Source organism: Myxocyprinus asiaticus, chromosome 26 (genome assembly GCF_019703515.2).
Source record: "Myxocyprinus asiaticus isolate MX2 ecotype Aquarium Trade chromosome 26, UBuf_Myxa_2, whole genome shotgun sequence".
In the NCBI taxonomy this organism is placed as follows: Eukaryota; Metazoa; Chordata; class Actinopteri; order Cypriniformes; family Catostomidae; genus Myxocyprinus; species Myxocyprinus asiaticus.
The window spans coordinates 31,384,985-31,410,450 of record NC_059369.1 but is presented as its reverse complement, the minus strand read 5'-3'; the positions used below and the strand labels follow the sequence as shown (position 1 = coordinate 31,410,450).

The 25,466-nt window shown below is 38.4% G+C and overlaps 1 protein-coding gene across 3 annotated transcripts in view; it reads left to right on the top strand.

Moving 5' to 3' along the window:
* LOC127416656 (voltage-gated potassium channel subunit beta-1-like) overlaps window positions 1–25,466 on the top strand; it is a 152,899-nt gene that overhangs the window by 42,534 nt on the left and 84,899 nt on the right. Inside the window, exon 3 of one of the 3 annotated variants that reach the window (XM_051656103.1) lies at window positions 16,395–16,729. The exons of 1 other annotated variant lie outside the window; for it this stretch is intronic. In XM_051656103.1, the coding sequence (XP_051512063.1) occupies window positions 16,518–16,729 (212 nt within the window). In that variant the 5' untranslated portion in view covers window positions 16,395–16,517. Of the gene's footprint in view, window positions 1–16,068; window positions 16,730–25,466 lie in introns of those variants that run through there. One more of the 3 variants, XM_051656102.1, reaches the window with a different exon arrangement.

Sequence of the window (25,466 nt, the reverse complement as noted above, 5' to 3'; positions counted from 1 at the left end):
TTTAAAGTTTATTTAAATGTTATCATAAAAACTGTCTAATCAAATAAATTCATAGAACTTAAATCAAATAAAAACAAAACAATTACTTTTCAACATACCATTACATTATTTTTATCAAACGAAGTGCTTGCAGGTCCTCACAGCTTATTTCAAAACACAACAATGGAGTTATTTATTTATTTAATGTCAAATAAAGTGATGCATAGCAGAGCATCACAGTATTAATGAAAGCACTGAACATTTTTACTCTTGCTTGTGAGATATTGCATCTATATAATGTAATAACTATTGATATATTATTATTATTACTAGAATTTGTTAATACTACATTGTATATTACATTTTACTAAACAGTAGTAATATATTTATTTTGCAATTTCTTCAATTTCACACTTTTGGTTAAATGTACATTTTATTTTGATGACAAGCCGACTGAAGGACTTTTAGTTTGTATGTTATGTTGTATGACGACAGCTTCCCACTTACGGCTAATCAGTTCACTAAATGGCTTAATGTGCTTATCAAACCGCTAAAGTCTGTGATTTAATCATTTAAATATATAGTCTGCATCTGCTGCACACTTAACAGTAAACGAGTGCTCTGCTATTTGTCATCTGTAACACACACAGTGCGTGTGGGATGATTATGAAGAGGTATCAGTGAATGAACGGCCGGCTACACACATTAATTTTGCAGCACGCACCACATGAAGACTGCATGTTTATTTATTTACATCTCAGCCTTTTGTGGTTTAATCATTATACTTGGGCATATCACAATTTTGCTTTGATTAATTGTGCATTCATACATTTAATTATCCTAAACATGTCAAATTCTGTGACATTCCACGTTTTAGAATTAATTCCAATTACATGACTGGATTCTGTGATTCCGTCCGTGTTCTGCATCGCGGAAATAATTGGGACGTACAAGTGTGTGTTTACCGCCATTTTGCAATGGCTTTGAACATGGCTCATCCAATCAGAATTCAGTCGTAACTATCTGTTTTATAACGACAAGCAAACATTTGTCTTGCTGATTATTTGATAATCATTATTACTATTGCCTGCAATCAACTATGCAATAATTGGATACACAATACACCCAGTGATCCCTGTTAATTGAGGAATGCAGAAAGTCAATACTGTCTCAGCCTTTGGGATTACACATGGAGTTAATAATTATTCAAGCTTCAAAATATGCACAGTAATCCTGTTAGTTTAGTCAAGCGGTGAGGTATGGGTGTCTGGTAATATAAGTGAGCTCAGGGACACTGACAGCATCCAGTGTTATGTAATCGTGTCCCTCTAAGGGTTATTTTTTTTTATCAGTGGACACTGGACATTGTTGTTAGGACAGATTGCTGTCAGGGAAATTGCCATGGTAATGAGTGAGAAAGGTGAAGGAAACACCCTGAACTAACTGTTAGATATATTAAACATATGGACAGGATTAACTGTTATCTTATACTATTGGTCAAGCAGCTTTGTTAAAAAAGATAACTGTTTTGATCTTCATGCCATTAACTCTAGTATGACATTTCTGATTAAAAGGGTCCTTACACAGTTTACTGCTCCCTACACACTCAACGGGATATCGAGAAGTTTCTAGATTTTGATTAGTTTTTTTGATGACATAGTATGTTTAGGTAAATAATTATAAATGTACTGTAAATATAAAACCATACTTTCATACATAAATATAATCCATTCTTGTAAAAATATATATAACTATATATTTAAATTAATATAAATCTAATAATTGTACTGTTAATTACTGTTGAAATGCTTAATATGAAAAAAAGTGATTTGGTGCATTTACACTTCCTTTGATATGAAATCTCACAAAAGGCAGAATATCCTGTGAAGTCCAATTTGCAGGGCACTATTGGGCATTTGTAATTGTGTCAAAACTTGATATATCTGTAATGTGATAGTATGGGTCCTGGTGCAAGGCCTCACTTTCCTTAAATGCACAAGAGAGAGGACAGGTTTTCCCTGACCTCGCTGTCATTTCATACTTATCTCCCATAAACTCTTTGATGATAAGCTGTGAGTGTACGAGGTTATGGTCTGACTCCATGACTGTAAAAACCTTGAAAAATAAATTGTCTGGGTCCTTATCCATTCACAAAAATAAGATCAAGGTGATCATAACTGATGATGCTATGTAGTAGTGTAAAAAGCAAAACAAATTTGCTCATCATTTTTATTGATATTTCACTGTTCCAAACAACCACATTTATCGTTGTCTCTCTTCTGCAAATATATTAGCAAAACTAAGCATTACAGATCCAGAAAACCCTGTTTAGGGGCTACTGTATGTATAGCCTGCCTGCTCTAAATATAAATTTTCTAAACACCCATTTTGTAGCCAGTCAAATATTTTTACTTCAGTTACTTCTTCAGTGAGAAAGTTTGTTCCTTTCTCTTCATTACAATACCAGAGAAATTACCAGATAAATCAAACAGGTCAGTCAGGATGCCTTGCTACTGAATCATTATTTATGTTGTGAAATGATTTGTGCAGTGCAGCACCCTGTCAGGAGGGTGGCAGTATGTTTTAATGTGTCATTGAATACAGATCTACAGTATGTATGGCAGTGGCCCACAGCATAAGTAGTAAATTATCCTCATTAATGTGTCACTAAAAGAACAGAAAAGAGACATTGGCTGGGTCATTCCTGCTATACAGTACCTTTTGCATGTCTCCATTATGTAGTCTTAATTTACTGTATTGGATAAAATAATGGAATCATTTTAGATATTATAGTCATTGTATTAGTTCCATCAAGCTATTGGTTGAAAATCTAGATATTAGCTAGTTTTCTTTTTTTCAAAATATGACAATGAAGTGAACATACAGAAGAAGTTTAAATAATTTAACTTCCGAAACTTTGATTTGAGCGAAAGTCGGCATTTTTTAGCATCAAAAGTGAGTGTATCGCTTTAGAAGACATTCATTTAACCGCTGGAGTTGTATGGATGACATTTATGCTGACTGTCTGTGATTTTTGGAGCTTCAAACATCGGATCACCACCCACTTACATTTTAAGGACCTACTGAGCTAAGATATTTTTCTAATTTTCTTCAAATGTGTTCTGGTGAAGAAAGAAAGTCATACACACCTGGGATATCATGAGGGTGAGTAAATAATGAGAGAATTGTCATTTTTGGGTGAACTATACCTTTAACTAACAAAAGCCAGTTCTTTAATGACATTATCCTCCTGAAAGTGGTGTAATTGTAGTGGTAAAACCATTTTTGTGTGTGTGTGTGTATTATCAATTGGTATTTCTCCCTCTGAAACAGACAATTCTGTTTGATGCAATTACAGAAATCGGTACGATAATATAAAGAAATTTCAAACGATGGAAAAACATAAAATTCAACCCTCATGTACTAATTCTCAATCACTTACTGAGCAATGGCTAACTTTCTCTATTTCCATTCTGTTAGATTTGATGGAAACATTTGCTATTGTGTAAATGATCATGTTTTAGTGCAAGCTTGACCAGAGCATAATTCTGAAAGTGTGGTGCTCTTTTATAGAAATACTTCCTTACATTACAACACAAGTATGTTCATTTTTAAATGTCACAGAAGGTTCAAAAGGTACTGCATAACAGTTATCATCCAGCTTCAATTTTCTGCAGACTCTAGTCATATACAGTATTCAGTGCACTCTGTGTCCCTCTCCTAGTGTGCTCTGTCTGTGCACATCACTGGAGCCATGGACCGCAGTACACAGCAGCCTGAAGCATAGAGCATCAGGACACACTGATCATCACACCTGTCATTACCACACATTATATACACAGAAACACACTGTAGAACCGCCCAACGACATCAGTCACCCGCAGAGCGAACGTGCACATGTGGAAACGTATGCTTGTGGCAGCCAAAATGAACAAAAAAGGTGTTTGATTTCACACAGAACAATCCAAATATAAAAAGAAAAATAATTAAAAACTGGGGCACCACTGAGGCCATTGGTTTGTGCAATAATTGTTCTGTGATTCGTGGGGGTGTTAAGAATTGGATCTGAGAAATTAGATGAGCTGCAGTGACACTCATTCATATGTTAGTCACAGTGAGTTTTAAACAGCACGATTGATCCTGCAAAATAACAGGGGGGTGTGGTGGATTTTAAAGAGGAATTGCAGCAGACACCTATTCCATAAAGTTTATTGTAGAATATTAACATATTCCCGCATCACAAACCATCTCATATATAAAACATATGCAAACATAATCATCTTTGAAAATCCACATCACATAATAACACCAGTAATTAACTTGAAAGTGAGGGCTGCACGATACTCCTGAAAATGATAATCACGATTATTTTGCTAAAAATTTTAATCACGATTAGTAATAAAGATTATTCTGTCAGTTGAAAAAGAAAATTATTACAGGTCTGCACAATTTGAAAAAAAAAAAACAACCAAAAAAAAAAAAAAACTGTTTTAGAACTTAGATATCAGTTCTAAAAGAACAAAAAAAACGTAAAATTACATTAAACAGTAGCTCTCATGTTGAACAAGTTGTTAGAACTACAAACTAGTAAATGATTCCTTTTTACCAAAAATAAGTAGTTTTGCCCCTCTTATACTGCAAATAGAAACATTTACTCTGTAGGGTATTTACACTTGCATCCTCTTTTAAGATCCATTCTTTAAATATTTTTTATTAATTATTATTATTAACATTATTCTATTGAAGGAAGCCTAAGTATTTTATCAAGCCTTTTATTTTGAAAGAAGACATTGTGTTATTTCTGTGTGTTACCAGCAGAGATGATAGTAACAACAGCTTTGTGCTCCATCCATACATGGTGAAATGCTCTCATCTCTTCCTCGCTCTGCATAACCACAGTGCCATGAGGTTACTTAAGATTTGTTTACACACTTGTAATGGCCAGACATATTTGGAATTACGCAAACGTGCAACTGAAATAAATCTGGAGCGCTTTAAGTATAACGCTTTCAGCGCACGTTAGCGACGCGCACGAACCGAACCAAACTCAGAGCACAGCTGTTCAGTTTATTACATACATTATAAAAGCACGAGATGGAATTGATTTCATGTGTGTCGATCACAGAACTGCTTTGAGAACACTATAACACTGGATCATCCGAGTATGTGTAATATTACAGATCAGTGCGACACACAATACTCGTAAAACATCTGCAGTTCTGTATTTCAGCACATGCTCAAAATGAAACAGTGATTGGTCAGTGGTGAACTTCAAAAGAGAGCGTGATTGATCAGGTGAGGTGAAAATGGTCGAAGGAGCTTGTGATTTGGTCTGTCATTCGTAGACAGCCTATAATGAAAATGAACAACAATTTGCAACTTTACCTGGCTGAATACTTATTTGTGCTAGCTCACTAATATCGCAGACGGTTATGCTTAATTAACCATGAGAGGTAGAAATCGTGATCAAATTAAAATACGATTAATTGTGCTGCCCTACTTGACAGTAAACCGTGTTTTTACAAACTGCCACATTTAGGCTCCTACAGGGAGGGAGACAGAGAGACAATTTGGAGTTGAGCTGAACATTACAGAGCAATAAATGCTTCTACTGAGAAACAAATTACCCTTTTGTGTGAACACTTTATTGGAAACATATTCCACTCTCTGTGGTTGCCATAGACACATCAGTTTACCATGTTTCATGGCATAATCTGGTAGGACTTCCTGGTTTAATGAGCAACTTTGGGCAAACGGTAAAAGTCATAAAATTTTCACTGCGTCATTGATCAATATTGATTCAAGACTCTCAGTTAAAGCTCAGAGGCCTAATGGAGAGCATGTGAAACTGACACTGCACAGTGTGTGTGTGATCTGGTATTGATCTGTAATTTCACTGTTCCTGGTGTTAATAGGGGAAGAGGGCAGGGGATTGTGGTTGAGGGGGTGTTGGCAGGTGGGATTTCAACCAGCACAATATGGAATTGAGAGGTGAGGAAAGGCTTACTGAGATTTCCAAGCTGGCATCAAACTTATTTCCTTTCAGAATGTCAAGATGTTAACAAGCTCGGCAGTAACTGTCAACTTCATTCAAAGGGGACACTTTTTATCTGAAGAACTATGTAATTCCAAGAATACTGTATTGGCACTGTGGAGTCATTTATTACACTCCAATTCCAGAACAAAAAGGTTTTTTAACACTCAGACAAAGGTCAGTTGATTTGTAACAAATTTTAGTGAGGTCAGAATAGTGCCATCAGGCTCACAATAGCTAATACACAAGCATTAATTTTAGGGACTGTCTTCTCTTATTTGGTCTTTCATCTGTCTCTTATGTGTGTGTGTGTGTGTGTGTGTGTGTGTGTGTGTGTGTGTGTGTGTGTGTGTGTGTTTTTGTCATTAACAATTATTATTGATTCCAAAATTAAAACGAACACAGACACATGAAAACACAGAATCAACTTTTATCCGTATATGCCCCCACTTCCCTCCCATCACCCAACATACATCCCAGTGGTCAGACATTAAATAACAACAGACACACTTATAAACAAGCAGTTCAAAGAAAATTCTCTATGACATAAAAAGACATAAAGAAATTAACCAACCGAAAAAAAGAAAAAAGATTCAACATATTAATTACAGAAGTTACACAACTGTCCCTCTCCACTACTCCTCCCCCTCAACCCCCCAGGAAGACCAAATAAGTGCCCCACTTCCTGCCATAATCACCCAACCTACCCAGTCATCTATGAGATATCTCCTCAAAAGCCGCCACTCTGCCCAACTCGGTGCACCACTCATGAAATGAGGGTACACCCGGCGACTTCCATCCCCGGAGTACCACCTGCCTGCCGATCATCAAGCAGGTAAGGACCCAGTTTTTTATATGTTTATTTATTATATTAATACCCACCCCATCACCCAAAATATAAAGTCTGAGGCAGAATAAAATCTGAGTGCCCAAGACCTCACAGACAAAACTCTGAACCCCCGACCAAAATTCCTGAATCTCAACACAGGACCAAAAAACATGGGCTATGTCCCCATCCTCCAACTGGCATCGCCAGCAAGTAGGTGTGTTTTTAAGGCCAAGCCTATACAGTCTAGAGGGGTCCAGTAAAAATGATGCAGAATCTTAAATTGAATGAGGCGCACCCTTGCATCCCTAGACATAGACTTGACATTTTTAAAAATCCTACCCCATTCTCCATCTTCCAGTACTAAATTCAAGTCTCTCTCCCATAACTTCTTAAGAGATGTTAAAACCCTGTCCCCTAGACTCTGAATTAGCCAGGAATTGTACACTGAAGCTTCATGACCTTTTCTAAAAGCAGCAAGCACCATCTCAAGAGTGTCTGCTGCTTTAGGGGGCTGCGTACTACACCCAAAGGTGGTACAGAGTAGATGGCGCAGCTGTAAGTACCTGAAGAATTGAGATCTGGGAATCCCAAACCACTGTATAATATTTTTAAAGGATCTCAATGCTCCATTTTCATATAGGTCACCCAGCATAGTAACACCCTTCCCAATCCATTCTGTCCAGCAGAAAGGGGACTTGTTAATGCACAATTTCGGGATTAACCAAATACTTGCGGCAACGTTCAGATAAATGTCCGAATTGAACACGCGAGAAACTTTTGTCCACACTAAATGCATGTATGATATAACGGGATGTGTTTTTACTTCTCTGGGCAGCTTGGTAGAAAGACTTTGCAATGGCAAGATTGGGGCAAGGACCTCCTGTTCAATAAAGAGCCAGGGAGGGGCTCTCTCAGGTGGAAGCGACCAATGTGCCAAATGTCTGAGACCAAAAGCATAATAGTAATACAAAATCTTGGGGAGGCCTAACCCACCTTTGTCAACTGGCCTGTGTAACTTGTTAAAATGCATCCGAGGACATTTACCATTCCAGATAAAGGATTTAGCAATTCTATCAAATTGTTTAAAATAAAAGAGGGGAACTTCAATGGGGAGAGAGTGTAGTAGGTAGTTGAATTTTGGAATACAATTAATTGTAATAACATTAACCTTCCCAATCCTAGATAAATGTAATGAAGCCCACCTGCCCACATCGCTTGAAAACTTTTTTATTAAGTGGTCAAAATTAACACTAACTAAATCACACAAATTTGCTGGGAATAAAATGCCCAAATATTTAATGCCCTGTTTGGACCACTGGAAGACGCCCGGCTGGAAGGCCGTTACTGGGCAGTACACTGTCAGAGCCAATGCTTTAGACCATTTGACTCTGTATCACGAAAATTTAGAAAGGAATTGATAATTCTGTGGAGGCAAGACATAGATCTAGTAGGGTCAGAGACAAATAATGTAGTTGCCACTTTAATGTATCCCTTTTTGCAAAATCCTGAGGACCAGTTGGTCTCCATATAGACATTAATTTCAGCCTTTAACATTTGTTGGAAATCAGGATTTTGCAAAAGGGATACATTAAAGCGGCAACTATATGATTTATTTTTCTCTGTATGTGGCAACATCTCCAAACTCACCAGGGCGTGATCTGAGACTAAAATGTTTCCAATTGAGCAATCAACAACAGATGAAATGAGGGATTTATATATTTAAAAAAATCTATTCTAGAATAAATCTTATAGACCAATGAAAAAAAATTATAGTCCCTACCAGATGGGTTCAAAAGTCTCCAAATATCTGTAAGACCAAGATATTTACACATCCTGTGAAGCGTCAGTGTTGCTCTAGGGGGCTTACACACTTTTGCTTCATTATGATCAAGGATGGAGTCCATGAATAGATTAAAGTCTCCTCCCAATATTATATCATGAGGGGTGCCAGCGGCTTGCAACATCCCTTCAAGATCTATAAAAAAGCCCTGATCATCAGTATTAGGTGTGTATATATTAGCCAAAATCAACCTTTGCCCCTGAATTTCAGCTAAAACAATAATGACTTCCTAATTTATCATTAATCTGTTTGAAAATTTGAAGATGTTTGTTTATCAAAGTAAAAGCTCTTTTTTTTGAGGCTTTTACTTGAGCCAGCACTAAAGAAAACATGTCCACCCCATATCTTCCCAAATTTTCCAGCATCTTGCGGGGAAAGATGAGTTTCTTGAAGAAACACAATATCATATTTCTTACATTTAAGAAAAGAACTAACCTTCCTTCTTTTTATAGGGTGCCCCAACCCATTCATGTGGAGAGAGACAATTCACTCATATTAACATTTGACATTTTGACATATAATAGAAAAAATAAATTGTGTGTCAAAACAAAATTATAAAGACCACATTTCAGCATTAGTGCAACAATAAAACCCAGAACTTCCCCCAGAACAAAACAAACAGAAAAAAGAAAAACATGCGCATTAACACCGCGCACGACTCAGTAGATCCCTCTAAACTCAAAAGAGTCCATGCACGACTACGAGAACCCCCGCAACAACTTTGCCGTTGGATTGCTCAAGCTCGATGCTTCTATACAAATTTTGTGTGGCAAAATTACATAACAGAAAATACTTTGTAAAACAAACTCCAGCCACTAGGTGGAACCAGCACAAAAAGAAACAAAACAGGCGTCCCGGTTCTTCGGATGGTCAAGTGTATATTTAACGAGTCAAGCTGACTCAGAGGCCACATAAGAAACACACCATGATTTCCTTAGTCCATCAACTCTATAAAATACATCACTTGTTGTAGGCATGTAGATATTTTGCGGTCACCCTTATCACTGGCTGGGAACTTCAGTGTAAAAGCGATCTTCTGTCAATGCAAAAGTTTCTTGAAGGAGTGTTATTCCACAAAACAAACTCCAGCCGCTAGGTGGAACCAACACAAAAAGAAACAAAAATGCTGCCCAGCTTCCTCAGACAGCCAAGAGTAAGTACAGCGAGTCAATCCACTCACATGAGAAACACCAAATGACTTACTCCAATGTTTTTGTGAAGGACGGTGCTTGCTTGGGGCATAAAAATACTTTGCAGCCATCCTTAGTATTTATACTCAGTTTGGCCGGGAACATCAGTGCAAAAGCAATCTTCCGTTGATATAAAAGTTTCTTGCATTCCTTGAATCGATCACGTTTCTCTTTTGTCAAATTCGCAATGTCTGGGAACAAGAAAATGTTGTGATTCTTCCAAGAAAGCTTTCCTTTGCTCCTTGCCTCGCATAACACAAGATCTTTATCGGATGATCTCAGGAATTTGGCCAGGACTGATTGGGGCCTGTCTCCCTCAGCAGATCTCTGAGCCGGGACTCTGTGAGCTCACTCGATTTCTAGTTTATGGGCTGTTATGTCGAGCAGACTCGGGAAGAGCTCATCTAGGAATTCCACCATATCTCTGCCCTCCTCATGCTCAGGAATTCCAACAATTCGGATGTTATTCCTGCGGCTCCTTTTCTCAAGATCTTTCAACTTTGGTCGGCAGCGGATTATCAGATAATTCCCTCTCCGATGACTCCAGATAATCGATCCGCTTATCAACATCTGCCACTTTTGTAATTAATTCAGAGAATTTTGTTTCCATCGCTGTAATCGATCGACGTATTACAGCGAGATCTTCTTAGTCAGCAACAACTTTCGTCAGCATCACAAACATGTTGGACAGTTGACACTGGATTTCTCCTGCCGCGCTGTTCAAACTGAGTCCCTGGTTCGCAGGCCCATCAGAGGTTTCAGCTTGAGCACGTAATTGTCTTTTAATATCTCCAGAGCCTGAGGATTTTGATTTTTTTGACATATTGACTTCAAAGAGCAAATATGTAGCAGGGTGTATCAAATCTCACCGGATTATAACACAAAAATAACTAAAAACTAGCAAAGTGCACAGAGCTCGTCGCCTACACCTCCGCTCCTCGCATGGCATCACGTGTGTGTTGGTGGTTTGATTGTGTGTATCTGCAGGTCTGTGGTGTGCTGAATATACCCCTTTACACAGTTACATATAACACCAATTTGTGGATATTAAAGACAACATGAAATCTCAATGAATATTTCTGGTGAACGATTTATCAGTGCACATTATTCTACAAAGAAAAAAGGTGTTTTCATAATCTTTCATTTCAGACTTTCCTTTTCAGCTGATATTATCAAGGCCATATGGGCAGGGAAAAACAATATTCACCAGTAATATCAAAACCTAACGATCATAATCCAGTCAAATTCCATGTATAAATCAAGTCCCACTGAATGTATTTTCTACTGAATGCTGAATTTCAGAGAAATGTCACATTACGGAAGTTTAACCTCCTGAGACCCGCGCATGACTGCTGTGTGTATTTTCCATTTCCCTTTTTGATTTGTAATTAGTAGCACCTAATAAACTAGCGAATTGTTTTTTTTTTCTGGAGCAAATAACTTTTCCTAAAAATGTATGTCCACATATGTGGACAGCGGGACTAAGTTGTGAAATTTTAAATAATACCAAGCCATAGAAAGTCAGTCAGTTTTTTTTTTCATCAAATAGGTTATTATGTTTCCAGGTGTGTTGGTTATTCATGTTTTTGAGACGTTGTAGACATTACAGCTGATTTTCTATAAAGCTGAATAAATAATTCAGTAACACTTTACAATAAGTTTCCATTTGTTAACATTAGTTAACAACATTAGTTAAAGCTACACTATTTAACTTTTGTCCCTCTAGGCTGAAGCATAGAACTGTAAGTTTCTTGCAGTGGCACACTGTTTTGGTAATTACGTCAGTCTGGCTTTGGTTCTGCTCTTCTGCGTGGATGAATCTGATGGTTTGAATACCACCGGTGTAACCAATGTTACAGGTGGTCAACTTATCAGAGCGAATGTCACTAACAACAACAAAACTCGCCCCCTACCCTAAAAAAGAAATAAAAAATAAAATAAAATAATGAAAGGAAGATAAAGAAGGATATCCAAAAAATATGTCTTAATAGCTGGTAAGTAGCACATCTTCAGCTGTTGTTTTGACTTGTTGAAAACAATTGTTTTAAAATAAATAGCGTTACAAAAGTTAAGCAATGAAGACATTAGACATAATGATTGATAGTCATATCAGATGAAGTCAAACAGTGGAAATGGTGCAAACGGTGGAAATTATAACTTAGCTAGCACGCAAATAGACCAAGGTAGTAACTGGTTTAAAGATTGCCGTTGTTACCAGCGTACCCCACGCACGACAATTAAATTAAAATTTAATAAAAATAGATAAATATTGAAAAGAAAAAAGTATATATAGAATACACAATAGACATTATATATATATATATATATATATATATATATATATATATATATATATATATATATATACACACACACACACACACATACACATACACATGTACATACATATACACATACATTTACACACACACACACACACACATATATATATATATATACACACACACACACTACCGGTCAAAAGTTTTGAAACACTTACTCATTCTTTATTATAAATTTTTTTCACATTTTAGAATAATAGTAAAGTCATCAAAACTATGGAATAACATAAATGGAACTATGGGAATTATGTTGTGACTAAACAAAATCCAAAATAAATCAAAACTGTGTTATATTTTAGCATCTTCAAAGTAGTCACCCTTTGCCTAGAATTTGCAGACATGTACTCTTGACATTTTCTCTTCTTGAGGTATCACCCTGGGATGCTTTTTAAATAGTATTGAAGGTGTTCCCATCTATGTTGGGCACTTATTGGCATCTTTTCTTTATTATTTGGTCCAAGTTGTCAATTTCAAAAACTTTTTTTAATTTCTTTTATTTTTTTTATTACATTTTAGTTTTATAATGAAATAAATTAATATGGTAGCACATTTATATTTTTGTCTACAAAACTAATTTCAAACATTTAAGCATATGCTTTCAGATCAAAAGATTTTTAAGATCATGAGAAACATTTCAGTCAAGTGTTACAAAACCTTTGACCGGTAATGTGTATATAATATATATATATATATATATATATATATATATATATATATATATATATATATATATATATATATATATATATATATATATATATATATATATATATATATATATGCATACATACATACACACACACATACATATACATATACATACATATACTCATATACACATATATGAATATATATACATACATACATACATACATACACACACATACGTAGTGCAAATCTAAATACAAATCGGTTATGTACAGTGCAAGGGAATGTAATGGTAGAAGAGGTAGGATGTGTTGGATAATATAAAAAGACTAAGCTGTGTATTGCACATTAATTATTGCTCAAAGGGGCAGTTTTAACTGTTCATGAGATGGATACCCTGGGGGAAAAACTGTTCCTGTGCCTGACGGTTCTGGTGCTCAGAGCTCTGAAGCGTCGGCCATAAGGCAACAGTTCAAAAAGGTAGTCTCAGCAGTCCGAACTGTCCTTTGTAGTCTTCTGATGTCTGATTTCATAGCTGAACCAAACCAGACAGTTATTGAAGTGCAGAGGACAGACTCAATGACCGCTGAGTAGAACTGTATCAGCAGCGCCTGTGGCAGGTTGAACTTCCTCAACTGGTGAAGGCCTCTGCTGGGCCTTTTTCGCAGTGGAGTCAATGTGGGTCTCCCACTTCAAGTCCTGTGAGATGGTAGTGCCCAGGAACCTGAATGACTCCACTGCTGCCACAGTGCTGTTTAGAATGGTGAGGGGGGACAGTGTTGGGGGGTTCTTCCTAAAGTCCACAATCATTTCCACCATTTTGAGTGCGTTCAGCTCAAGGTTGTTTTGACTGCACCAGACAGCCAGCTGTTTAACCTCCCTTCTGTATGCAGACTCATCGTCATCTCGGATGAGGCTGATGACAGTGGTGTCGTCTGCAAACTTCAGGAGCTTGACAGAGGGGTCCTTGGCAATGCAGTTGTTGGTGTAGAGGGAGAAGAGTAGAGAGGAGAGCACACATCCCTGGGGGGCATCAGTGCTGATTGTACAGGTGCTGGAAGTGAATTTCCCCTGTCTCACAAGCTGCTGCCTTTCTGTCAGAAAGCTGGTAATCCACTGACAGATAGGCGTGGGAACAGAGAGTTGGTGTAATTTAGTCCAGAGAATAGCTGGGATGATGGTGTTGAAAGCCGAACTGAAGTCCACAAAAAGGATTCTTGCATATGTCCCTGGTCTGTCCAGATGTTGCAGGATATGATGCAATCCCATGTTGACTGCATCATCCACAGACCTGTTTGCTCGATAAGCAAATTGAAGGGGATTTAGAAAGGGTCCAGTGATGTCCTTCAGGTGGGCCATCACCAATCTCTCAAATGACTTCATGACCACAGACGTCAGGGTGACAGGTCTGTAGTCATTTAGTCCTGTGATTTTTGTTTTTTTTTTGGGATGGGGATGATAGTGGAATGTTTGAAGCAGCATGGGACTTCACACTGCTCCAGTGATCTATTGAAGATCTATGTGAAGATGGGGGCCAGCTGGTTAGTACAGGATCTAAGACATGCAGTTGAAACGCCATCTGGGCCCTGTGCTTTCCTTATCCTTTGTTTTCAAAAGACATGGCTCACATCATCTTCACAGATCTTAAGTGCAGGTTGAGTAGCAGGAGGGGAGAGGAGGGAGGAGGGGGGTTGCAGGAGGTGTTGGTGTTTGTGTGAAGTGAAGGTCAGAGTGGGTGTGGGGTGTGAGATTGGGCCTTTCAAATCTACAGTAGAACACATTCAGGTCATCAGCCAGTTGTTGGTCCACCACAGGGTTGGGGGTAGGAGTCCTGTAATTCGTAAGTTGTTTCATGCCATTCCACACTGATGCAGGGTCGTTAGCTGAAAACTTATTTTTCAGTTTCTCAGATTATCTTCTTTTAGCCACTCTGATTCCCTTATTCAGTGTGTTCCTGGCCTGATTGTACAAGACTTTATCTCCAACTCTGTAAGCATCCTCTTTGGCCTGACGAAGGTGCCCGAGTTCCGCTGTAAACCATGGTTTGTCGTTGTTAAATGTTAAATAAGTCCCATTTTCCACATATGTGGACATCATGTTTATCAGCGTGCTGACGCAAGAAAAATGAATGATTTTTTAAAGCGGCATATCAAATGAAACTACTCTTTACAACCACACCGGTTTCAATGAAATAACATAAAGAGGTTTCTTACCAGAGGTACTTTTGTTTGGCGCTGCACCCGTAGAAGCGTTTCATGGAAATCAACGCCATGCTGCTGTACTCTAGAAGTTTAACACTTAAATGACAGTGTAGAGTGTTGTCAATAGTACTCAGTTGCTTTAATTTAAATTGTGCGTTGCATATAGCAAAGCCAAAATACAATGTCCACACATGTGGATGCGGGGTCGCATGAGGTTAATGCATTTTTAATGCCATTTCTTGTTGACTTTAAGGCCATAACTAAGATTAAAACAGTAGTAGCAGTATGATTAAAGAAAGAAATTAATCTTCACTTTTAGGATTAGTTAAGTCTACAATTACATTTCAGCCTAATTTTATTGCATTATATAATTTATCATTATATTGCTTTAGTTCCATTGCTTCTACTTGATTTAATAAGCTTGAAGAAAATTTAACCTCTTTATTCCTATCTGTCCCTTTTGCTTCAGATATTTTAACAGCTTTTCATTTGGCATTTGTTGTCTTTTGTCTTAGCACTGAAAGAGTGTTGAGCGAATGTGTGTGAGTGTGTGTGCGCACAGGTGTGAGAAACATACACTGTGCTTGGTATGTGCAACAGACCTAACGCTCTACAGCAGTGCAGCGAGAATGAGATATGCTGGAAAATTAAGATAGCTAGTGAAGGAGATAGAGAGGAAGAGAGAGCGAGCGAGCATGCTTTAAACAGACGTGGATGGCTGCCTGCTGTTCATTCCCTCAGAGCTGTAGCACAGATGATGCATCACTGCTGAGCTCACCAAAAAAACAGATCTAAAGAGGAGAGAAGAGTGGAAAGGAGAGTAAACAGAGAGAGAAATACCAGAGCAGAAGCTTATTAGTGACACGTTATTCTCTGCTGTAGGGAATGAGTGAATGCATATATGTGATTGAGTGTAAGAAAGAAGGAAGACCTCAGAAGAGAGGAGAGATGTGTGAACTGGGCTGTGGATTTATGCTTGAAGATGACACTACATCTTGTCCAGACCTGACAACCCTCCGCCTTCACTCCTCCTTCCGTCCCTCCTCTTCCTCTCCTCCCCCTTACAGCAGGCGGGTTTTTTGTGGCTGACCATGCGAGGAACCTCTCAGTGCTGCGAGAATCTCCTCTCCACCTACGGATAGATCTGCAGTGCTCGTTCCTTGGCTCATTGACCCTGGTGCAGTTTCTACTGTTGCCTTTTTCCCCACTTAGTCTCACGAGGGAACAGCTTGCGGACCAAACAAGTGAAAAGCAACTTTTGGACTGTATAGATTACTCATTTGTCCTTGTGATCAATAATTGATGCACTTTCTGTGTTCCTGCTGTGACAGTATCTACAGAAGTGGACCAGGGAGGAAGGTTGGGACTGTGACCCCCACATGATCCCTCTGCAAGTGCTCTGTGTGATTTAGTCTGCAGCCTCTTCATCCTTCTCCTCCTCTTCGCCTGCCAGCATGCAGGTCTCAATTGCTTGCACAGACCACAACCTCAAGGGTCGGAATGGGGACCATGGAAAACAGAACACAACCAGCCCTAACGTGGTGAACGCGGCACGGGCAAAGTTCCGCACGGTTGCCATCATCGCCAGGAGCTTTGGCTCGTTTACCCCCCGTCATCACATCTCCCTCAAAGAGTCTACTGGAAAGCTCACTGGCATGAAGTACCGGTATGTCTCTTTCTGCCTCCATCTCTCTCATACACATTTACCACTTTCCTTCATCTTTATTCTTTTGTTTAGCACCGTTATCGTTATATCATTCCTGCACTACACCTCTGTTAAGTCTCACTCTCAAAGGATCCCTTCACCTGTGGATCTGTCTCTCAATGGAATGCTTTTGCTGCTCTAGAACTGACCTGAGATCAGCTCCAAGAGTCTCAGTAATGGTAGTAGTGTGATGATCTGATGTGCTGGTGACACTTATGGTGGTTTAAGTGATAAATACGGGTTCTTTTACTGCTGTTCATAGATCAGTGTCAGTTATGGTGAGTGCGTGTGTGTGTGTGTGTGGATTAGGTGCTGCCTATATTGTGGGGACCTTATGTGCATGAGTAAAATTTAGTTTTAGTTTAATAAACATTTTAAATAATGTATTTATGGAAATGTAAAATTACAGAAAGGTTTGGGTAACCTAGCCTCATAGAATCACATTACTATACCTACATTTTTGCAAAATGATTTTTACATACCTCGTTGTATGTGTCATGGCAGTTTGCTGGTAAAATGAAAACTAGAGGCACTACAACAGCGACTTTTATTTCCTTTTACACAAATCACAAGTCAAACAGCAGATTAACAGTTTATAAAAACTTACTTTTCACTTACTTGTTCCTAACACAATGCTATATTTTGACATCAAAACACTTTTACTATGGTGCAGGACTCACATTTTAATGCTTGTGTTAAATAACCAACTACATTTACAAACTTATCCGTGTGCACCAAATTACTTGATAGCTCAACTGATCGAGCATTGCACATGTAATGCAGAGGACCAGGATACAAGTCTTGAAGAGCTCGCAAGTTGACGTGAGCCGAAAATTTTATGGAAGTACCACAAAAAAAATAAATTCGTTTTTCATGTCACATTTACTTCATTTAGATTTAAGATTTAGGGTAGGGATGTAGGTTTTGGTGATTTAAAACTCAATAGAGCATTAACCTTAAAAACCTCATCTGTTTGGGAGGAAATTGTACTCACTTTTAATGCAACACAGTGGAGATTTTAACACTGAATTGCCACAATTTATGTAAGAAGCCATTTTGCAAAAGTGTCACCATAGTCACATAATTTTTATGATATCCAGCAGGTTTTGGGGGTAGGTTTAAGGGTAGGGGATTGAAAATGTCATTAGCTCAATATATATATAAAAAAAATAGAAGTTAAAGAAAGATCCCCACCATGATAGAAAAACAAACATGTGTGTATGATATGTGGGTTTGACCCACTCTAGATCTCTGAGGATTCTCTTTGCTCTGTTCTGTCTCTATTAACTGAGTGTGGCTCTCTCTGTTGGCTCTGAGCTCCACAGGACAAACAAACCATATTTGTTTACTATTCGCTATTTATACTCTACAAAGGACCATTCTCAGATTGATCGTTCATTACGAGAAGACAATGCTCAGAATGTTGATTCTTGAGAGTGTATAATATAGAAAATATAGATTTGTTTTAGTCTGTTTTGTTGTTTGAGTTAATGCAAAATTTGCAATGATTTCAGTCTCTCTACAGAACATCTTCTGTAGCCTGGTGGGATATGGATGTGTGCATGTGTGGCTTGCATGTATGTTAGTGTGCGCAAGTGTCTGTTTTTAACTGCAACAGTGTGATCATATCTAAATGCAAATATGTGGTTGTCTGAATCTAGAGCACATAATTGTCTCTCACCTGATGTCCTGAATCAGCACTTCACGCAATAGCTGTATAGACCGTCCAGCACGATCATGCTTGTAATTTACATGAACAGTACAGCAGTGAAAACATCCATTTAAAGATTCATCATAAAGACAACATGTCAACAACTTGATTTTATCCACTGGTAATTGATAGGGTCGTGTAACTGGTCTTGATAAAACCAGTATTTGGAAGGAAGGAGCTGAATTTTTTTTTAAAGTTGTTTAAGAGTAAGAGCAAGTGGGGGCCTGGGTTGCTCTGCGTGTAAAGACGCTGACTATCACCCCTGGAGTCACGAGTTCGAATCCAGGGTGTGCTGAGTGATTCCAGCCAGGTCTCCTAAGCAGCCAGATTGGCCCGGTTGCTAGGGATGGTAGAGTCACATGGGGTAACCTCCTTGTGGTCCCTATAATGTGGTTCACTCTCTGTGGGGGGCGTGGTGAGTTGTGCGTGGATGCCGCGGAGAATAGCTTGAAGCCTCCACATGTGTTATGTCTCCACGGTAACGCGCTCAACAAGCCACGTGATAAAATGCGTGGATTGACTGTCTCAGACGCAGAGGCAACTGAGCTTCGTCCTCCGCCACCCGGATTGAGGCAAGTCACTACGCCACCACGTGGACATAGAGCGCATTTGGAATTGGGCATTCCAAATTGGGGAGAAAATAAATAATTAAATAAAAATAAAAAAAGAGTACATTTTCCATTTCTAATAAAAAAATTTTTTGACTTCTAATAACCAATAATTGGGCACAGTAAGAGCAGGAATATGTATTAAAGTAAATAGAGTTGATTTTGATTTCATTTTGACTTGTGCATTGTCATATACACTTAATGGCTTATATTTTCAACAGTAACATAATCCTTCCTCTGAAAGCACATGTTCAAACAGTCATTGAACAGCTAATAAGACTTTATTAGACCATGCAGATCAAATGAGTTTGAATGAGTTAATGACTTAATGTATGTGTGTGTGCGTGTTGAGTTTGGTGGTGTGTATCTGACCGTACAGGCTTTAATGTCTTCTCTTTTGTTGTTACTTCTGATCCTCTTCAATTAGTCCACTGGAATTTTGTGACCCTAGACCAGCCCTGTCATTAAAGGCAATTTGGTTATTTTGTCTACTTTATTTGACAGATAAATCAACTGAGTGCTTGGGTCATTTTTTCTATCCCGCACCTGAACGCTTTCGCTGAATTTGACTGTTTTTTATGTTCACCTTCTCTCTGCCGACAATGATTTTCTTCCTGACCACTCCTGTTCCTGCAACCCCATATTTGTTTTCACATAGGGGAAAATCCATACAAATAGACAAGTGTACACAAAGAATGTTTATTTTTCTGTTATTGCTTTTATCACATGATGTGTGACATGATGCCCATCTGACTTGCCTGAGGTTGATTTCTTAGCACTAAACTGACCATTTTCCAGTCCGAGTTTCACATCCTTTGATGACAGTCCCTGTGTTCCAAATGGGATAAATCAGCTTCCGAAGGGCACTTCGAAGGGAGAAAATCATGATCTCCATGCTATAAGATTGCATCAAAATGAATTTCCAAAAACATAAATAAAAAAAAAAATACTTAAAAGGTGAGTTCCAAATGAACATTATTTTAGAGCCCCACACCTTTTAGCCCTCCAAAGCTCTCAGAGATGATGGTAAAGTCTTCGAAGGGTTAGGGCATAAGGATGTTCACTTCTGAATGGAATGCTCCACTCTTTGCTCTGCCATTGTTCTAAAGCGCCGCTGACTACCTGCATAGGTAATCCCTCACTGCAAGAACTCTAATCGGGTTCTGCAGGAGTTCCGTGGGATTGCAGACCTCTAAAATGAGGCCCCTTTTTGAAAATTAGTGTATGCTTATCTTTTGAGTAGTGTGAAAAGTTATTGTGTTTTCATGATTGATCATTGGTGTCACTTCCGAGTACTAGGGTACTCGTGCCCATCCTTAGTCATTTCCAATCAATTGGACAAAGATACAAATACTACACCTCTAAATGCCTACATTGAAAAGGTTTCTTGAACACACTACCATATCTGCTATTGTTCAGACATGCCATTGCCATGCCTATGCCAGCTCATGCCATTGGTTGAACCAATGTTACTACGTCAGGCTGGATGGGATATTCAAATAACAGCCACAGGGCCACAGAGACACAGTGTTTACACTTTTCAAAGAAATTAACCTAATAATGGATTTCTACAGTTGTCTGTGCATATTAAGCTGGGATAGGAGAAAGTTTTTATCATTATTATTGTTATTTATTAGCTTTTTATCTTTTGTAAGATTCAAACCGGTTTCACATGAGCACAATAGCTCTTTGTACATTATGTCAAAGTAATTTAACATCGAAAAAACTACAAGCTTCAGCTTTAAAAAAACAAAACAAAAAAACATTATTTCACAATATTTCTGATAAAGGTTACCATTATCACAGGCATTCACATCTAATCTTGTGTGTTTTCAATAAAGAAATCTTTGTTTCTTCTATCCAAGATTTCTCTGAAACTCTACTGCAAAAGAGCACTTTTGTATAAAAGCCCCCCTCCCACCCTCCTTCCCTCTTTCTCTCTCTCTTTCTCTGTCTGGGTTGATAGTGATCTCTGTCGTTGACAGCCTGTCAGGACAGCATTAAAAGTGCAGGAGAGCGTACTGATGCAACATACAGTCTATGAGTGAAGAGCAGATAGAGGAGGATTGTGTTTCTATGCTTTCTAAGAGCGCTGTCATTACAAGCACACACACACACACACACACACACACACACACACACACACATACATACATATATACATTCACACCAATGGTAAACATTGGACTGACATGGGCCAATACTCTAGAGGCTTCATTGTGGCTTTATGTTTAATGCTTCAGTAGAAACCCTGGAGACCCATTAGAAGAAGCAGAATAACATCCAGTAAATTATTTTATTCTCATCACAATAACTTCTTTTAACCTGTCATCACCAATTTGTTACTGTGTATGAACAGTGAGATCACATGGCACTGATCACTAAAAATACTGGATTAACAGCTAAAGCTGACACCCTTGATTGAGCTGACACCTTTTAGTAATACTCAAGTGAAGTTGAGGAACAGTATCAAAGCCAGATCAGATCAGATATTTGCTCTCTGTAGGAAGTTTAATTTGAAATAGCAAATGAAGGAAGAGAGGACACAGCCAACGTTAACCCATCATCTTTTAGAAACTACCTCTCCCCTAAGCCTCATGTGCTAATCACAGAACACAAAGCTTTAATAGATTTTGAGGCAACAATATCACCTTTGAAAAGGATCCTGTATCCTGTAGCGTATTGTGAATGAAGAACAGGCAAACAGAGATGGAGAGAGAGAGTACTCATCCATTCTTTATTTAAATTGCCCCTAATGAAGCAAAGATGTCGGAATAGTAAATAGAAAAATGAAAATTAGTCTTCTGGCACAAACATTCCATTTGTCATGGCTGACCTTTAGAGGGGTTTGAAGGGAAGAAATGGAGAACTTGTCTATGCCCTGGACACTCCAGGCAGAATTCAGTGCTGGAGTTCATACTGAAAGGTCAAAGTGAACTGACTCATCCAAAGATGAGTTTCATCATTAAAGGAATAGTTCACCCAAAAATGAAAATGTTTTCATAATTTACTTTTAATAACCCCCCTGTCATTACAACCCAGTGTTGTTGTTTTTTTCTTTATAGTGAAACGCTAAAGGAGAATATCCGAGCTTCTCTTTTCCATACAACAAAAGTGAATAGTGATTCATACTGCCAAGCTCCAAAAAGGACCATAAATTGAACACCAATGGTGAAATGTTACTACAGATTTTGTCAATATTGAAATATGACTGAAATATGGTCTCCAAAGGCGAAGAAGGCATGGGCGGATGCTAAGCATGCGTGAAACCAGCAAAAAAATAATTGCCAAACAGACTCTTTTTAAAGATGGTTTTATACTCTGGAAGAATGAAGTTAAAAATAAACTTGCCTCTAAAATGATATCCTTGTCCATTGTGAATATTCAGTGTAGCTGTGTATGAAGCACTGCCCAAACAGAGGCAATTACCAAACCAAGCAACTTTCTGTTGGTCAACGTGGTGGATTATCCTGTCAAAGTTCACCAAATTTGAACTCTTCGCCACTGGAAGTCCATCGTGTGAAATTCACAATCGTGCTGATTCCCATTGAGATTACTGTATTTCGGCTTAGGAATTTGCAGTGCAAAGGTAAATGTGACCGCTCCTTTAAACTATGATCTGTCCTGTGACAGATGGGTTTGGCTCAGCTATGATCAGATTCACAGGGATGGAAGTTCATTCCAAAACTAATCGAATAATTGGTTCCGAGAATCAAAAGACAACAATGCTCTGGGAAATTAATCATCTTTTGTCATTTCATACTATCAATCATAAATAATTTGAAGTATGCTTTGTATTGTGCTGTTTTTAGTAAGATTTCACTTTGCTGCCCGTTTTTTCTTAATAATCGAGAAAAACATCTGTTTCCCAATGCACGCGGTATTTTCGTATATTATCATGTGTGTTTTACCACAATATGTTTTACCACAATATGTTTTATTATACTTATAAATATAAGTGTAGTTCCATTATACAATCATATAGATATTTTAGATCTCCTAACCCAACCCCATTCTTAAGCGTAACCAATTATCAACCATCTAAAAGACATACTGTAACAAGCAGATAAAAATACAGTCACAATTTATTAAAAAAAATAAAATGACACAAAAACACTATAATGGTATGCCAAACAAAACCAAACAATAACTTTGTGTGAGGAACAGAGTGAAATTAAAGGTTGTAATAGCTTAAAATTACCCCTCTGTGAAGGCAGTGACATAGAAGGAGCTTCAAAAGGAGCTTGAGTCACACTCACTCAAAAGATACATTTGAAATTGAGCTTGTCTCTACACACCTCTAGAATCTCCACCAGCTTTCACAGGACCTGATCATGCTGCCACCTGTACGCAGTCTTGCACCCATGTGCTGCAGATTTGCTCTTGAGGCATCACAGAGGGGACAGCTCTCCTTGCCATACCACAGAGACAAAGTTCCAAGGCTCAGAAGAGTATCATAGGTGGATCTTATTAGAAAACTTAGCCTGGCCTGGGGTACTGTCCACAGGTCAGCCCATCCTAAAATTCTTATCAGATGTACCCTCCCATATTGTCCAGCATCCTTGCTGCTGCTGGCTGACTTCTCTAATCATATACCATTCCTCTTCCATCCTAGATACTTCTATCACTACCATCACTTTTCTCTGTTTTTTAGAGGCTGCTGACCACAGTTTGGGAGCCATCCCACATCCAAGGCCTGCTCTTCCTTATTGGGCTCTTCCAACAATCTCTCGTTGCTTCAGTCTTGAAACTGCCCTGTTTACAACCTCCTCTACCTTCCAGGTGTTGCCTGTTTGAACCTGGTCTTGACTAACTCTCACAGCCTGTTCTGTCGATTCTGTTAGTTCTAAGAACAGCCTGGTCTTCTCCTGCTTGTAGCCCAGGGTGATGGACTTTAGTAGCAGCTTTAAGGCATCTCTTCCAAACAATACTACATCTGAAAGACAAAGCAGCAAGCCCAGTCACTCACTGATGTAACTGTTGGCCTTGGTGTGCATCTATCCTACCGCTGCATATCATGTCACCATGACAAAATTATAACCAAACATACAGTATAATTTTACAGTGATAACATTCTGATGCTCTACGCACCAGTCTATTGATGCAAAAGGTTTCTCATTAAAAACAATGCGCTTTCCAGTTGCTTTGGAAACAGGTGCAGAAGGCTGCTTTTGGAGTCCACATGTTGACACGTGGGGCTCTTGCACAAGCAGCAGTATTTGATGCTTTGAGAGTAAGAACGAGTTGGATTAATATATTTTTGATGTTGCATTATACAGTAAGTTTTCAGGTTAAGGTTAGACTTTGGACCACTTTATGTGTAATAACAATGCATTATGTACAATGCCCGACATGCTCTTAATTGCTTGTATGCCGCATTAGTTACCAATTTCTTTGTCGATTATCGAAACAAAGGTTTCTGATCATATGCGCTCACACACAGATATTGTTAAATGCTTTTTTCACTTAGTCAACATTGCCCCATACTTCAACTCTCTCTCTCTATCTCTCTCTCTCTCTGTATCTGTAATTCGGCACAAACTTGTGTCACTTGGGTCTTATTTTCTGCATGAGAGCTCAGTCACCTGACCTCCCACTGCAGCACTAAGGCCAAGAAAGAGGTGCCAAGTCAAGCATCCATACTCGCACCAAGAGCCAAGCTGATCAATAAATAATTGAATGCATAATGCACACTCGCATAGTAACAAAATATGCATACATTAAGTATGGCAGGTAATGTTGCTTAATTATTGAGGTTAATTCCACTGAATCACTATAAGAAACTTTATAGAAGAAAATAAATGTTGTGAACCATTATAACAAATTTATCTGACCATAATTACAGTATGTTATATATATTAGACATAAATGCAGTTGTGCATATAGCCTTTTAGCCAAGCGTGAAGTCAAAAAATTAGCAGAAACATCTGTTAGCTTCCATTGTCTTGAAAAACAAGCATTCCCCACTTTCCCCCAGTTCCACATAAAGTTACAATTACCAAAATTTAATTTTCCTTCTTAAAAAATGAACAGCTCTACAACTAACAGCAGAGAATGTGAGTGACAAGCTGATGTATTTTATTTTTTTTTATATTTATTTTTCACACATTATACATTTGCACATATACAGTGAAATTCTTTTTTTTCCCCACATATCCCAGCTAAGCTGGGGTCAAAGTGCAGGGTCAGCCATGATATGGCACTCCTGGAGCAGATAGGGTCAAGGGCCTTGCTCAAGGGCCCTGCTCAAGGGCCCAACAGTGGCATCTTGGCAGTGCTGGGGCTTGAACCCCTGACCTTCTGATCAGTAACCCAGAGCCTTAACTGCTGAGCCACCACTTCCCCACATAATTATGTATATTTGTATACATAAAAATAC